This window comes from Microcebus murinus, chromosome X (genome assembly GCF_040939455.1).
Source record: "Microcebus murinus isolate Inina chromosome X, M.murinus_Inina_mat1.0, whole genome shotgun sequence".
In the NCBI taxonomy this organism is placed as follows: Eukaryota; Metazoa; Chordata; class Mammalia; order Primates; family Cheirogaleidae; genus Microcebus; species Microcebus murinus.
The window spans coordinates 39,189,664-39,206,231 of NC_134136.1; the positions used below are offsets into that span (position 1 = coordinate 39,189,664).

General features: G+C 40.6%; 1 protein-coding gene across 1 annotated transcript; it reads right to left on the reverse strand.

Moving 5' to 3' along the window:
• Positions 1-3,596: 3,596 nt before the first annotated feature.
• Positions 3,597-14,953, reverse strand: LOC142865848 (neuronal migration protein doublecortin). Its single transcript, XM_075999281.1, has 3 exons — positions 14,889-14,953; positions 12,770-13,155; positions 3,597-5,431 (listed from the first exon to the last, which is right to left on the reverse strand). Exons 2-3 carry the CDS (start codon positions 13,131-13,133, stop codon positions 5,052-5,054), a joined length of 744 nt encoding a protein of 247 aa, XP_075855396.1. The 5' UTR covers positions 13,134-13,155; positions 14,889-14,953; the 3' UTR covers positions 3,597-5,051.
• Positions 14,954-16,568: the final 1,615 nt, after the last annotated feature.

The following is a 16,568-nucleotide window of genomic DNA, read 5'->3' on the forward strand; positions in this document are numbered from 1 at the left end:
CTACATTTGCTTCTTCCTTTCCAGAAGAGCAATATAATTGATGTTTGGCCACCTCCATCATAAGCCCTCCTTTAAAGTGCAAAATCTACTACCACATGTGGGGAGGTAGTTTTCTGTCTCCTTTCATAGAGACCAGACTGGCTTTCTGCCTTTGTTCTTTTCCGCTTCATGCTCAAGCCAATCCTCCCAAAGCCTGTCTCCAGGAATCTCTGGAAGGTTGGGAAGTGAGAATTTTGGTAATACAAACATCACCTTTCTACCCTTGATTTTTCTCAAATGAAGATCAATGGTAAATGACCTCCCTCTTGGGGCACAGTTTATGGCCAAGTGGCCTTTTCTATTGAATCCAAAGTTGACTGACAGGATCATAACACTAGGAGGAGAGAGAGGTTGGCTCTGGGAGAGCTGTAGGCCAGGGAATACAAGTAATGTCATGTATGACTGGATAGGGCAGAGAGAACAGGAGAGAGAAAAACTGGCTACATAGGCAAAGAAAAGACACATCTACCTAGGGAAATGCACTCAAAATTTTGACGGTTAAATCCAACCTGTCTTCCTGTGTCTCCTGCAACTGCCTTTGTGCTCACAGCACCCAGTTATTTTGTATGGCAAAACAGAAGGGGCAACTCTTTCCTAGAATACTTAACAGCAATTCAAACATTCTTCTTACTCTCATGCGCCTATTATCCGTCAAACGTTTCCTTAAAACTCCTATTCTAGTTTCCAAGGCTATGGGTAATCTTGGCATCAGCTTAAACATCTCCTCTACTATTCTGAGACTTAGAATCTCTGGTCCAAGTAGTTAGTACTAAAAAGGTACAGACATAAACATAAAATAAATCCATCCAGTTGAAAATTGGCCTAACAAAGCTAACGCAAGTACTAAAGGCCATACTTACGCTGTAGGCATATATCTTGAGGCAATAGTGAATCTTTTCTTGCACAGACACTGGGTATAGACAAAACTGAAGCTAGAGATGCCAATCAATGTAGCATGAAAATGGATGGTGTGAAGACCAGCTGCACCCCCGTGTATGATGCCAAAAAACTGGAAGTCTATTATTAAAGCTCTGCAATTGATTTTAAGGCTAGATCATGTATCTATTGAACCACCTCAATCATGTCAACAAGAAATTTGCAACCCAGGTTTTATGTATCCATGACCTTTATGTATGAAGGTTAGTGTGTGGCTTTATTATGGAAATTAATAGTTGGATAATTTTGTCAACACTCTGCAACCACTCTAGCTGCCAAGGAATCAAAAAAACAATGTCACCTGCAGGTGAACTAATATGTATCTTCATCCAACCCTTTATCATGTCCTCTTTGACCTCCTAGAACTCCATTGCAGCCCCTGGGAGGAGTCAGGGCCCTACCAACTACTTATTCCATTAGCAACTTCTCACTGAGGTAGGAGATCAATTGGGACTTCTTCCTACTAGTGATGTTTAGCTTTCCTGTCTCCATAGACCACAAATATTTCAGAGGCAAGAGGTCAGGAAATCAGTCTTCCACAGCAGTAAAACATGAGCCCTAAAAAGATCAAGGACTCCAAAAGCACATCCAAACAAAATTAAAACAGAGAGAAAGAAATGAAAGCCATGTCTGCAGATTGCTTGTCAATCAGTGTAAGCCAATCAGTCAAATGGTACACATGATTACAGAAGCAACAATAAATTTGGTATAATCAACTGGGCACGTTTAGCTGATCATTATGAATTCATTCTAAATGAAGGGGGAAAACCACTTTATTTGGTCAATTTGGGGTCCACTTAGCACATACACTGAAATCAAATGAGGGCCTTGATTTCATGAATAAAACATTCCATAATAAATAGTCTTGACCATACTTTGTACTTTCAAATTTAGTGCCTGGTGCCACATGTAGCCAAAGACAGACATTAGAATCTCAGCCAAACAAGTCAAGTCATTGCAACAGATGTGCCTTCAGCCTCCAAAGAGAAAAATCATATTCCCATGTAGTAAGAATACCCACCAATAATCAAAGTGACTGATAGGCATTAACATTACAGTTGTCATCACTAGAACCAGGAAATAAGCTGAGCTGTAAATTTTTTAACTTGGCTCCAACTTTCAGTATACTCAGCACCTACTTTGTAATTTGGGGGTTTGTCCATGCACCCCCAAATTTTGTTATTTACTGTCCTTTCTGTAACAACACAACAATGTTTGATTTGTGGGTTACCCTGTGCATACCAATCTTACTATTAAACTTTGGGTGGGTAGTTCCTAATCATTCAGTATTTTCCGTAAACAGTATTTTCTAGTGTGCTCTGTGAGTGTTTGCGTGCATGTGTGTGTGTGTGTGTGTGTGTGTATCTCATAATAAAAAATGTTTGTGGCTAAATACGATTGGGAAATACTGGGTCTAATTAAATGGGTTTCCTTGCTGTAAGACTTCTCAGAACAGTCAATGTGCCAATGAGTACTATGAATCTCTAAGAAAGTCATAAAACTTGTAGCATTTACAACCTTATTTGACCACAGAACACTTCTTTGGAGAGCTTCTGGGGGTGGGCAGATGGGGACATTTCTCCTTAAAATATACTTTGGGAAATATTGCTTTAAATGTCTCCCTTCAGTAACTTCCAAGCAAAGTATCAGATAGGAACTACCTGAATGGAATATACACTCCTTTGGATGCCCCCTATCTCTTCTGATAGGCATAAAAATAGTGTCTGGGGCATTGAGACAAGAGGGCTTCTCAAAACATCTACCTGGGCCATGTGAGAATCTCTTTATGTCAGTTCATTCAATCAACAAGCATTTATAGAGCATCCACAATGAACCAGGAGCTGAGCATTAATAACAAAAAAGGGCTAAGTCTGTTTTTACTCTGCCTAGTGGAGACAGAAATCTTCAATGATAAAGTGACATCTGAACCAGGTCTTAAAAGATGACCTCCAGGGATCAGGGTGGGCAGGAGACATTTTAAAGAGAAGGAGCTGTATATACAGAGGTACAGGTGCTTGAAAGAGCATTGTTCTGCTCCATTGAGCATCACTTCATTTCTGTATATACATGCCATATCACATGCTGGTATTTTGTAACGTGTTCCCCAAAGAAACGGGAACTGATGCTTGAAGGAGTTGGAGAGAGTTTGCCACTCTGCATAGCCTGCTGTACAATAAAGATCCACTCATCACTGGACTACAGCTTGCTTACCTAGGAGATGGAGGTGTCCCTTTATATATTACTAGGAACAATGGCAGAATGCCAAGGTGTGTTATAGCTCCACAAAATGTTTGATATTTGTAATAAAAATGATGGAGGCAAAGTAGGAGAAAGAGAAGTGACATTAATTAATGTATATGTAAATTGCCATAAATCTCATTTAATGGTAAATTATATGCATATATATGCATGTTTTAATTTACAGAATGTTTTTATATCCATTATTTCATTTGATCTTCACAAGAATCCTATGAGCATGGGCAAGGCAGATGTGATCAGTCCCCTTGTACAGACGAGGAGTGTGAGGTTCAGGATTGTTAAGATTAGTACAAAATCATATAGTAAATGACAATATCAAAACTAGAAACCAAATCTTCTGAATCTCAGTCTTATGTCCTTGATTTGTAATTTTCCTGCATTATTTCAAGAGACTGAAGGTATAGGGAAGCAGACTTATGCCTAATATAAGGAAAATCTTTCTGAAAATCATAGCTGTTGAACAGTAAAATAGGTTATCTTATGAAATGGGTGTAGAGGTAACTCTCAATTCTGAGATCAAATGATTCTAAAATTCCTAGGTCCTATTTCTCTAAGAAGATGCTTTGGCAATTATCCTCTACCTAGGCAGATCCTGTTTATTATATGCTTGGTGCTCAGAAGACAGATACTCTTAGAGAAATGCTTGGGAGTTGGAACTTTTCTCAATATCACAGATAAACCCATTGTTTCAGTACAACAGACACAAATCAGGTATAACCAATGCCTCTCACATCACAAAATTCTGGGAAACAGAAGCCACAAATCTATCACAATTACTAAGTGTATAATATACAAGTGAGTTTTCCCTGAAACTTAAACCCTTAGAGCACACATTATATATTAGAAATTATGGGAGGAGTCATAGTTCTTCATTTGAACACAAATCAGTCATTTTGTTGTATAGCAAATTTGCTTTTTTGGAATCCATATAGTTGTTCAAACACCAAAGGTATTTTAAGAGGTAAAATGTATGAACTGATAATAACCCACACTTGTCTTTTCTGATGGGGGACCAGGATTCTCTTTAGAGCCAACAGAACCAGCCACTGTTCCAATTCCCCTGGAACATTTTTTTGTATATTTACAGCTCCCTATGCCCGAGAGAATGGTGCATCTGTCTTATGGAGACGCCTGGCTGCATTCTTTCCCAGATATTAATATAGGTGGCACTTTAGTAGCATAACCAATGACATGAAGAACCTGATTTGGAGGGGAACAGATGGCAGTATCTTTCTTAGGCTAATTTTAGGATCTTGAAATAGTCCCTTTCTCACACAAACCATCAGTGGAACCAAATTAAGACAGCTATGTCACATGGGAAAGAGAGAGAGAACAAATATGGTTTAGTGTGAGGCAAAGACAAGAAGCCAGAAACTTCTGTGCCTCCCCCATAGCTGACTTCTCTCATAGCATATAAAGGTCACTTCAACTTCCTTTCATCAGAATGGATATTGAATACCAATGTAGGGTATCTAAGAAGAAATGAATGGGAAAATCTCATTTTTAGCCACATGTATTGAAAAATCAAGGTTATATCCTGTAATAGATAAATTCATATTCATAAGAATTTGTAGGACCTGGGGTCTAACACATCTTTTCTTAGCAGATAAGGAAGCTGAGGCTAAGTGACCATTCTACTTGGTAAATCAGAGGCAGATTGAATTTCAGAGCCTCAGATTTCTGATCCATTGGTTTGCCTGCTGAAAAGACCTTTCCTCCAAATGAACCATGTAATATCAGGTAGGGAGGATGAAATGTGGAGAAAGAGTCCCTCAACTAGAAATGATGTCTTAGGTATAACATGGTCATTCAAGCATTTAGAAAAAATAAGAAGAGTACTTTGAAAAAGTACATACCTGTTTTCCATCCAGAGTGTAGAGTTTTTTGACAACTCCGGTCTCTAGTTTGATGGCTTCAGTGATATCAGTGAGGACTTGCTCAAATGAGTGGGCTGTCTTCTTGTTCAGAAGCACACGCACCGCCTTCCGAGGCTTCACCCCACTGCGGATGATGGTCACCAGCTTGGGGCGCACAAAGTCCTTATTCTCCCTGGCCTGGGCACTGTTGCTGCTAGCCAGAGACTGGGGAGCTTTCATATTGGCAGATGTCTTTACGTTGACAGACCAGTTGGGATTGACATTCTTGGTGTACTCCACCTTTTTAAAGAAGTTGTCTGAGGAACAGACATAGCTTTCCCCTAAGGGAAGAAATAAGTAGTTGGGTGATTAGTTTAATAGCAGATATATGGACTTTTCTAACAAAACTGACGTTAGAGTAGAACTTTTGGAGAAATGATGATAATAACCAACCTTAGGTGTAATTCCTAATTGGGCTCTCTGACAACTTGGCTCAAATTCAAGAATAAGTAATCAGCAAAACATCCTTCAATATAATGGCATACCTAGTTGACAAACCCTATAAAGTTAAGAGTTTTAAGGACAATGAACACTTCTAGATTTAACACAACAAGTGGAATTCTCAAGCTTGTTATGCTTTTATTGGAATTTAAATGTTTACATTAGTTTCTAAGATGTTTAACTCCCAGGGATATTACTGGAGCATTTTTAACCTCTCTATTTCTTAAGGTTTCTGTGCTGTTTTTGGACTCATAACTCCATCCCTCTGTTATATTATGAATCAAGGAAAATTTGCAAAGTTGAAACATTTTTTATTCCAAGTTAAGGTGAACCAAGTAACCTTGCATAATGGGCATACAGTACATACATGTAAAAAAGGCCAGATTGTGCTTTGTACAGAGTATATGGCCAAGCAGTGGAATACTAAAATGTAAAATGTGTGAATGCATGCGTTGAATGTGTATATGTGTGTATCAGTGTGTCCTCTGCTGCTCACCCTCACACTCAGGTAGAGAAATTGTCTAAATAAAAACCTGTACATACAAATGCATGCAGAACATGCATTTGTGTTTGCAACATTCCTTGTGTTTGCAAGTCTAGCTCTCGCTTGGAAAACACTCTCTCCTATTTCTATTGCCCACCTCTTATCTTTCCATCCTCCTAAATGCTGCACACCAGATCTGTTTTCAGGGCCATCTTCACCAGTGCTCACCCTTGGCTGCCACAAGTAATGAGGTGGAGATGTGAGAATACATTATGCAGCCTGATTTATGGATTGAAGGGATCTAGTATAATTTTCACATTTACCTTGGGCTAGAGGAAATGACTAATACAGCAGAAGAAATGCAGGGGTCAGAGGCAAGAGGAGGAGATTGGACACCAGGGACTAGAAGCTGGAGAAAAAAGGAAGACAGATAGGCTCAGCCTGGGGGAGAAAATATTGGAAAAGGTTGAATATGTGGAGTAAAACACATTAGCCTCAAGGTATATAGAAGTTCATCCGGAGGTTGAGCTTCAGAAACAGTGTGATTTAATCAGACTTAAGTCATCAGTAATAACCCTAAATAAAAAAATAAACCCTAGCCAGTGCAAAGAAAGCATTAAACGCAATTATAATCTGATGGCTCTCCTTTGGTCTCTGCAGGAGAACCGCACAGAGACATTCAGAAACACCAGGCTGATAATTCATTCCCTTTGCAAATATTGATTGTTTTGCTGTAGCACCAAATCCTTTAAGTCACGTTAATTAATAAATTTATCAGTCAGTGCTAAGAGAAGCTTCAGCCAGAATCTCTAGGGAGCCTTTGAGGACATTTATGTGTGTATATGGAGGGGGAATCTAAGTGGCATCCAACATATGCAAAGTGGTTTCCAAAGCTGCACTCAGTCTCAGAAGCTGCTAGTGTTCTGTCTTGACAGGGGGACCAAAGGATGGTTTATAAGCAAGCACAGGCACTTTCCCCCACTTTGTACACACATGGACACCCTTGATAGGATGGCCAAAGACCCCAGCCAAGAGAAACTCTGATTTCTCTGGCTTTCTTGCTGACTAACCCAACTGAACCCAAGTGATTAGAGGCTAGGGTCTTTAATTTCCATCTTAATAGGATAAAAGGGCCCTTTCAGCTCTTCTGTATATTTACAGTCAATATTCCCCACACTAGGAAATGGCCTTTTGTCTTAGCATTTCACTAGATTCATGGGCACCTTCCAAGAGGTCATTGCCTTGGAGTCAGATGTTTTCCATATCTTGTCATGTACTTTAAAACTCTGTCAGACAACTGGTGGTGTGGAAATGTGTGAGGCTATATATTTATGATTTCACTCACTCAATCTCCTCTAGAGAGTCAGCTGTGTAGCCCTATTAGGACTCTGGACTTTTTTTGCTCCCATCTCTTAAACCTCTTAAGCCTCTGAACTATAAGTGTGATTAACCACCCCCAGATGAAAATGAACATGATGGTGACAGCTATAGTATCATATGGCACCCAAGAACTTTGCAGAGGGCCCAGCCCTCAGCCAAAACTGCGTTGAGCACCTTCCAATGGTACCTGAATATGGAGTAATGGAAAAAGAGCAGCTGATGTGATGTCAGCCAGAATGGGGTCCCCAACACTTTTTGGTTGTGTGTCCTTCGACAAGTTTCCTAATCTCCCTTGGCTTCAGATTCTTTTCTGCAAAGTTTGAGTGATAGGAACCAATACGTACCCCACAGGGTTGTGGGGCACAAATCAAATGATGGACAAAAAGTGCTGAGCCCAGAGCCTGGAACATAGTAAGTACTTGATAGATTATTATTTTTATTATTAAGCCCCTAATCTGAAGGAATAGAGGAGAGAACAAGGAATAAAGAGCAAAGAGGAAAAAGGAAGAAAGAGCTGAGAGAAAGGAAATGCAAAGAAGAGGAGTAGAAGCTGAAGGAAAGAAAAGAGAAAGAAGCCAGGGCAGCCACCTAGGAGCTGAGCTGTGATCATGATATAACAAGAGCACTGCTAGGGGCCCGTGCTTCCAAGATAAGATTTACAGCTGCTTGGGAGAGGGCTTCCAGTTGTGGCAAATGCCAAATGTAGGCGTTTTATGGCAGGCATCCAGCAAAGCCACTGTTGATGTTCACTGTGGGCAGGCTATTTATGGTGGTTAAGAGTAGTGACTAAGGAGTTAGACAGACCTGAGTTCGAATCTCAGTCAAGCACTTAGGAGCTGTGTGAACCTCAGGCAAATCACTTAATTCTCTGAATTTCAGCTTTTCCATTGATAAATTGAAGGTATTGTACTAAGTGACATCTGAGTCCCTTATAGGCCCTAGGACTTTTAAGTCTATAAGAAGGAATTCTTTTCTCTTTTCCGCCTCACACAGGCTTTCGGAAACAAAGCTGTTATGGTAATTATGTGTTAAAGAAATAGATGCCCCACCACCAACGACTCGCCACTTCTTCTACTGGAGAGACATCAAATGTGCCACTTTGCTAGACTGAGACTTCCTTGTTCTGGTTTTGCAAACATTTGCAATGTCTGCTGCCAGAGCTCTGTGCTTCCTGCACGTCCAGCTGCCTGGCGCTTGGAGCTGGGTGAGGTGTGTTGCACCTTTACACAGCTGGGTTCCCATCCTGTCACAGCTTCCAAGGGCCATTTCCCACCCGCTGAGGGCCTAGAAGGAAAGCTGGTTTCAGAGCCAAGGAAGGTGACAATTTGCTGGAATTGAAAACCTGCTTTAGGGTGAAGGGGTAAGGAAATGAAGTCATGTAAGTGAAGCACAGCTGAAAGGGAAGGCATGGAACAAGCTGTGGGCTCAAGATGATCTAATGTCTACCTCCCTTCTTTTTCAAGAGGGCTCCATTTTCAAAAGCATTAAGTACATTTAAATCTTCTCAGTGCAAAAGCACTTCTGCCGGGGCTTTCTCCTCTTCTCTGGGGCTTCCTGACTTAAGAAGGAAAATATTAAATGATACTTTATTGTATTATCATATCTATTAACAATGCATCCCTCCGAGGTATCTTAAAACTCTTGTCTTTGGCAATGTGCTTGCTTTAGTAGTTAGAGGATAAATTAGTGAGAAAGTGGTTTCATCTCATTGGAACAAATGAACTATGGCAAAGGAACTGGATCATAGCCAGTGTCACCATACAGCTCAGATTTTCCAAGACTGCTCCAATTGTAAATATTCTGTCCCATGGTTAGCATAGTAACTCTCAAACTTGTCTGAATTTGGGTTCAGAAAAGCTGGCTAGTCATAAATGATACCCCCAAGATTGATTTGGATACTCACATACAAAGAAATGGGAAAAGGATTGGACAAGATATAGGTGAAAGAGAAAGATTCAACAATGAAAAGCAAATGAAAGACATGACAAAAGGAAAAACAACCAATGGGTTTCATTCATTGACCTCCTAGGATACAGCTAATGAGGGCCACATCCTCCACAGTTTCACTAAGACCTGTGGTGTACCCAAGGAGTTGTGGGAAAGCTGACATCAATAACCCAACTTTGGTCCAAAATGCTCCCCTTGACACTTTCAGTATCTGGCAGGAGACAACAGACTAAAGGCACCAGACAAAGGGGTGCCACAAGGCCGGAGTAATTATTAACTCATTGCTTTTGATTTAATTTATTTTTAGGATAAATATGTAATAATGTGGCCATTTGGAAACATAGTATGTCTATGCCCTGTTATTCCTTTAAGATCTACAAAGAAAAAAACAAAACAAAGATTGCTACATACCTAGACATTCCTACTACTATAGTTAGCCTAAGGGGACCATGAGGATCACCTAATCTAATATTTCTCAAGTCTAAGTGCCCTTAAGAATCACCTGAGAAGATTTGTAAAAACACAAGTTCTGAGGCCCTAGCCCTGGTGATTTAGATTCAATAGATCTTGGGTGTGGCCCAGGAATATATATATTTCTAAAGCTCTGAAAGATTTTGAAAGGCAGATAGGTTTAGGAACCAATGGCCATTACAACCCTTCACTAGAATCATCACCATCATCATCATTATTTTCATTTTTATTATTTTCATGTCATTAATAATAATAGTACCTGTAGCTATAATTTTACCTTGTCAATGTGTTTCCATATTCATTATCTAATTTTATCTTCACAACTACCCTAATGCATAGAGAAGGCAGGTGTTCCTAGTCTCATTTTACAGTTAAGATATTGTTCACAAGAGATATACAAAATATGGTCTATATATACGATGAAATACTGTTCCTCAATAAAAAGGAATGGAGTGCTGATACATAGTACAACACGGATAAACATTGATAACATTATTCTAAGTGATAGAAGCACAAAAGATGACATACTGTATAAATTTTTGATCTTTCATTCAATCTCTTTCAAAGGTGAACAAAGTGAACTTCTATTCTCCATTCCCAGATGAGTAGTTTTAAAGGACAAAAAGGAGAGGAAATGGCCCATTTTCTTTATTCTCTTCATCCCAGTGCTCTTTCCCATCTGGCTCTGTGGCAGTGGGAAAAATTGATCACATTTCTCAACACTATTCCAGAGATACCCTTGAATTTCCTTGACTGAATGGGCAGCACTCAGGCCTGGAAAGGCATTGAGGTCTGCTGTGACTAGTAGTTGTAGATGACATATGAACAAAGGCAGCTGTGCCCTATTCACACTCTGTGTAGTCTGAGAATTCACCAGGAAGTACCACTGCACCCAGGAGTGATAGATGAGAGGAGTGCAATCTAGGAGGACTCCAAAGGAATCAAGGGAAAAGAAAGCTGCAGTCTTTTCAAATTACATTTATTACCTACCTATATTGAGCTGAGATTGTTTATCACCAGTTCTCTCCCAACACACACACCCCCCCCACACACACACACATACACAAAACACACCCCTAGAAAAATCTGTAAAATGGATTGGGGGAAAACTCTGTGCATAACACCTCTCTTATATCAGACACATGAATATTCAAAGCCTTGCTCTGAATACAATGGCATTTTGTTCAGAATTCTGTCCTAGCATCTATTATGGTCTTTAGAATATCACAGCAAGTGGAAATAAGGACATATAGGATGATTCAGAGTGCTTTGTTTGTGAAAGTTATTACAGAGAATCCCTCAAATTCGACTGACATATGGATTTTACAGTAACAAAAGACACACACCCTAACAATTACTCTGTTGGACAGCTCCCTCGACCTACCTTCAAGTCCTTCAAGTTTGCCCTGACTCTCCTTTATTTTAAGATATGCACTGGGATGGCCAATCCTTTGATGGTCGGGAAAGGCCTAGTATTAACCTCTGCTTTTCCATTCAGTACATGACCAAATAATCTAAGCCTCCTAGGCATTGCTTTTCAAGGTCAGCTATGTAGAAAAATCTCAGACTTGAACCCTGAGACTCAGATACAGCACCCATATAGATGCTATCTCCCATAAATAACTGGCCCCAATCACTCGGTATGACTACTTGGGAAACAGCAGCTACTTCAGAGAACTGGGGTCTTGTACACAGGAAGCCCTTATGCTCCTTTGTCTAGGAACACAAAAAACTTAGAAGCAGTGAAGCATAGGCAGGTTACTCCCATACCGAGTCATTGATGTGCTGTTTCTCCTTCCTTGTTGCGCATTTCATGATTTAGTTTCCCTAGAGATCTAAACTCACCTTTGCTCAGGGAATGGAGGGAGTGAGGTGGGAGGAATCGGTAATGGGGGAGGGGTTTGAGGAGGAACGTTTTCATTATCACCATTCCTTAAGGCTATTCTTTAAAGTACTGTATTAGGTTAAATTATTTGCATATGTTAGACCAACCAATTTAAAAGTAGGGATAGGAAAGCACCCTCAATATAATTGATTTGATAATGTACTATGTTAAGAACATGACTCAAGATCTATTTTCTAAATGATCACAAAGAAGACTTTATGGATATGCACGTTTTGGTAACAGCTGGGATTTCCCTAATTGGGGGCAGGTATACAGGTTGTCAGGATTTTCAGCATCTATTTGGAAAATGTAGTTGCAATACCAAGATCTAGAGAGGATTTAAAGGGATCTAGGTATAGTGAGTCAGTTCCTATTCTAATAGGAATGGTCTTTATTAAAATACCAGACATACCTACAGCTTTCTTTGGTATTTCTCCCAATGACCTCAGCCTTAGGGACACACCCTTAAGTGGGCTTTTTAGAAGCAACAGCTGGGCAGTGACCACTTACCTAAAAGAATAATCCTCTGTGACTTCGTCCATGAAGTCCTGTTCTCAGGGTGCATATCTCCAATGAGTTGCAATTCACAAATAATTTCTCAGCAGTTCAAAGGAAATTTGGGCATAATATTTTCTCTGTTAACCCAACCAAATGTTCATCCTCGTTACACCCCTATTGATTTTATGCTCTGCCTCAATAGTGCTACTCAGAGTTCATTATGAACAAGATCTAGAGTAAATGCCACAATTAAGATTTCCCTTTGTATACTCTGGCAGATAAACACAATGCATTATCATCACGATCCACACTTCAACCCCAGCAGAGACTGAGGGCCATGAAGGGTGATGGCTAATGGCCCTGTTGATGCCTATAGAATCAAAAATCTGAGCATCAATCAACCTGGTGCTTTGACAAATACGCTACCTAATTTCTTTCAATGTAACCCAAGAATGTAACCATAGCCAATAACGCCACCTCCCTCCAAGGGCCACCACCCACTACTTGAATTACCTTCCTCCAGTTCATCCATGCTTCCGATCTTCCTGGATCCATCAATGGTGTAAATGTAACGCACTCCCTGAGGCAGGTTGATATTGTCAGACAGAGATCGAGTCAGGTCAGCCAGCAAAGCGTCAAAGCTGCGAAAACGGTCAGAGGACACAGCGTACACAATCCCCTTGAAGTAGCGGTCCCCATTGCGGTAGAAACGTACCTTCTTGGCTTTCTTCTCATTGCTCAGTGCCTGCAAGGTTCTGGTTCGGTAGAAGCTACAGTGGGCGCTGTGAGTGGGGCTAGGCAGCCCGTTCATCCGGGACCCTCGCATGTTCCTGGATGCCTTATCTCTTTCGTCAAAGTGTCCAAAATCAAGTTCCATATTTTGGTCAAACCTCAGAGACCTGAGTGTTGGAAAAAGGGATGGGGGTGAAGAGAGGCAAAGAAAAAGGGGCGAGGAGGGAAAAGAAAAAAAAGAAAGGAATTCAAATATTAGCCAGATCCAGATCTGCAATCTGCTGCCTGTGAAAAGAGCTGGTTGAAAAAAAGCCGGTGACCCATCTGCTGTTTGCCCCTGACCTGCAGGAATATTGATCTTAATAGAGAAGAAGGAGGGGCTGGGCGGGGGTGCTGGTGGTTGTGGGGGTTGGGAATAAGAGATAGAGAGGGAGGCACTCTTGGCACTATTCCAAACAAGAGAGGGAGGGATTTTGAAATAGCTGAAAATCCTGGGACTTACTGACAGTGGCTCCTATCAAATTGTAACTTCGGGCTAAATACATTATAACTGGCATCTGTTTCCTCACACATGCCCACATGACTAACAGTTGTAAATGAATCCATAGCCTGACAAAATTCCCCTTGAAGAGAACAGAAGGAGCTAGCCAAGGTTAGCATCTCTAGCTTAGGAAGCAGTCTTTGCATCTCAGTACAATGACTATGAAGGGGAGTGTTTTAATTTTATTCCAAGCCCTCTTTCCTCCTCTACTGCGTGCATCCCCTCCCCCCAGAATAAACTAAGGTTCTCCTTTAAAGGGACAGCCTCCAGGGAATAGCCAGTGTCTTTGTGCTATTCATCAAACCCTTTCCCCACCAAGCTGGTGCAGCTATCCAACATTCATAAGAAATAAGCTGGAAAAAAAAAAGGATTAGAAAAATCAGTTATTTAACAATTTATTAGCTCTGCCTTCCCCTGGTACCATTTGGTCACAAAATCCTTTTCTTTTCCAGGTGCTCCATCCCCTCCCCACTGATGCGGCAACACCTCTTAATGGAATAATTTAATTGTGGAAAGATTCCCAAATGAGTCTCCACACAGCATATGGGACCTTTAGAAGCAAGCACACCTTTCATTGTTCTGGGTTTCTACCCTGACGGAAGGGGCATTTTGCTCTCACAACAGGCAATTAATTCACCCTAAACTTGTCTATCGCCCAGGTGCTTTAGCTGAGGCAAAAGATGGTCATTTGTCAGGCTTTGCTTTTCCCCCTTTTGTTGAACTCCCCCCGCAAAAAAAAAAAAAAAAAAAAAACCCAAACAATGAAAACGTACAACCAAATTCAACCGAAGCCCTAAACACTAGCAAAGGTAGTGACATCCGAAGAGCCAAACTATTAACATGCATCTCACAGATGAGGATAAAAGGGCTCACAAAGCAAGCAGGGCTCACCTGCTACACACTGCTGCATCAACATATTTGCAAGGGACCAGGGGGACAGGAGATAAAGAAGGACTGGTGCCTAGTGGGTTTGCCAGGCTCAGTCCCCTTTTTTCCCAATGTCACCATGACCTATGCTGAGCTCAGCATTGTCTCTGTCAGACAACCTGCAGCGCTAAGAGACCCCACCTCCTCAAGACAAGTAGCAAGCATTTCCCCAGGCTTAAAGCTTTTCTTTGCTTTTAGGATCAGAGGTAGTATTATTCTAAATTAACATCACAGTGAAAACAAAGGAACATCAAACTCACTTTTCCAAAGGAAAATCCCAGGTAGAGGCTTGGGGAAAAAAATCAAATAGAATAAGGCAAATAAGAAGAGCGAGAGAGGAGAGAGACAGAGAGAGCGCGCGCTTTGCCCTGTGCTTTTCCCGTTTGACATCTGTTACATTCTGCTTGAAAATCACTCGAAAGCCCCACTCACCGGTTTTCTGCTGGTTGGGTGGAGATGCTGAGAGAAAGAAAACCAATCTCTCTATGCCTTTGTTGTCTGAGCTCCAAGCAAGAAATTCCTGCCAGGGTGGATGGATGCCTTCTAGGTCCTAGTGCCTTGTCCAGCTTCTCCCCTGTAACTCAGCCTTAGTGAATCCCACCAACCTCCTATGATTAATTACATGCTTTTTTTTTTTTCAATTCACAGCCTGCATTAACAGCTAGAAAGGTTTCATTTATAACCAACAGGAAATTGCAGGGTAGCAAAAAGATTGCACAGGCAAGTTCAGAATGCTCTAATGAGCAATGTGCTAGTCCTTTCTTTTAGAAAATTGGCAATTTCATCTGGCCAAAACCTTGGCCTAATCTGCCTGGAGGCCTGACTCAGACAGCCAAACCAGGCTTCTTAGAAATTGTAGCTGTCTTCCTTTCACCCTCTTGAGAGAGAAAAAAAATCAAATCTGTAGCTTCTTTAAGGCATTTTAGTTCATGTATCCAATGACTGTTTGTTTTTGAAATAAGATCAATGGAATAGACTAAGGGGTAGGAAAAGGACAAGATAAGGGAAAATAGTTCTGGAATATCATGGAAGATAGAGTTGAAAAAGGACCCCCAAAACCTTTTAGCTTAGTGTAAGAATTTAGTTAATGAAATCTGTTTACCTTTCAGAGTTTGAGGGTTCAAACCCAACCCAGAGACATTTCTATGTGAAGTGAGCCTGATGGCCGCAAGATAAATATTAGCAGATTTCTCCTCAAACTGCCTATTTGTCACTAACTGGCTTCTTTATATCAAGTACCTTATAAAGAATAAGGAAGCATTCAAATTGAACTCATTAGATCAGACCAAACTATAAAACAAAAGAAGAGAAAGGTGAGAGACTAAATTGGGGGCAGGGGACACCCAATAACCTCCACAATTGAGGCTATATGCATTGATATGTAGCAGTCTTAGACTACCATGGTTCCATTTTCTTGGCTTCCAGGAAGCTCAGAGCTAATAGCATGCTCAGTAATTATTTTAGATCTGATTACCAGCACAATGAGCCCTCCTTTTTATATAAAGCTATTGATCTTTTATATTTAAGCATTTTCTGTGCATGTGTTTACTGTGAGCTCCCTCAAAGCAGAATAAAAAATATGATTGTCTTTCTTCTCTGACAGGTGTTGACTCAGCAAAGCCCAAGCTATGTTAGTTGGGTGGACATCCTCAGGTATGCAATCTGCCCAGTTAAGTCCTCCCAGTACCTTGCTGCTGGTTTCCTGGTTTCTAAACAAGTACCTCCCGGGAGTACATGTGTTTGCCTTTTTCTCTTCCATATGTTGTTGCCTTACATTGTGGCCACCTCTTGAAACATCAGGATTATTAAGGTCACAGGTAGAGAAAAATAAAGGAATAAGAGCAGGGAAATATGAAAATTCTGGCAAAGCTAATATCTTAAAACTTCTTTCTTACACATGGTAAACATTCGGTAAATGTGCAGCAATTGATTTGGCATCAGAATTCAAAATCATTTAATTTCCAGTAAGGATATAAGAATGGAAGGGATGATAAAACTTAAACATGAATGATTTGGAATATATTTTAGAGGAAATTTCCTCATGATATAGGCTTTGCAATACTACTATGTCTTTAGGAGACAGCCTAGGACAAATGACTTTGTTTGCTTTAT

Excerpts from the sequence above, each read along its gene's own strand:
- LOC142865848 (XM_075999281.1), bottom strand. The coding sequence starts at position 13,133 with ATGGAACTTGATTTTGGACACTTTGACGAAAGAGATAAGGCATCCAGG. Across the intron at positions 5,432-12,769 it reads CATGGATGAACTGGAGGAAG|GGGAAAGCTATGTCTGTTCC; the intron begins GTAATTCAAGTA and ends TTCTTCCCTTAG.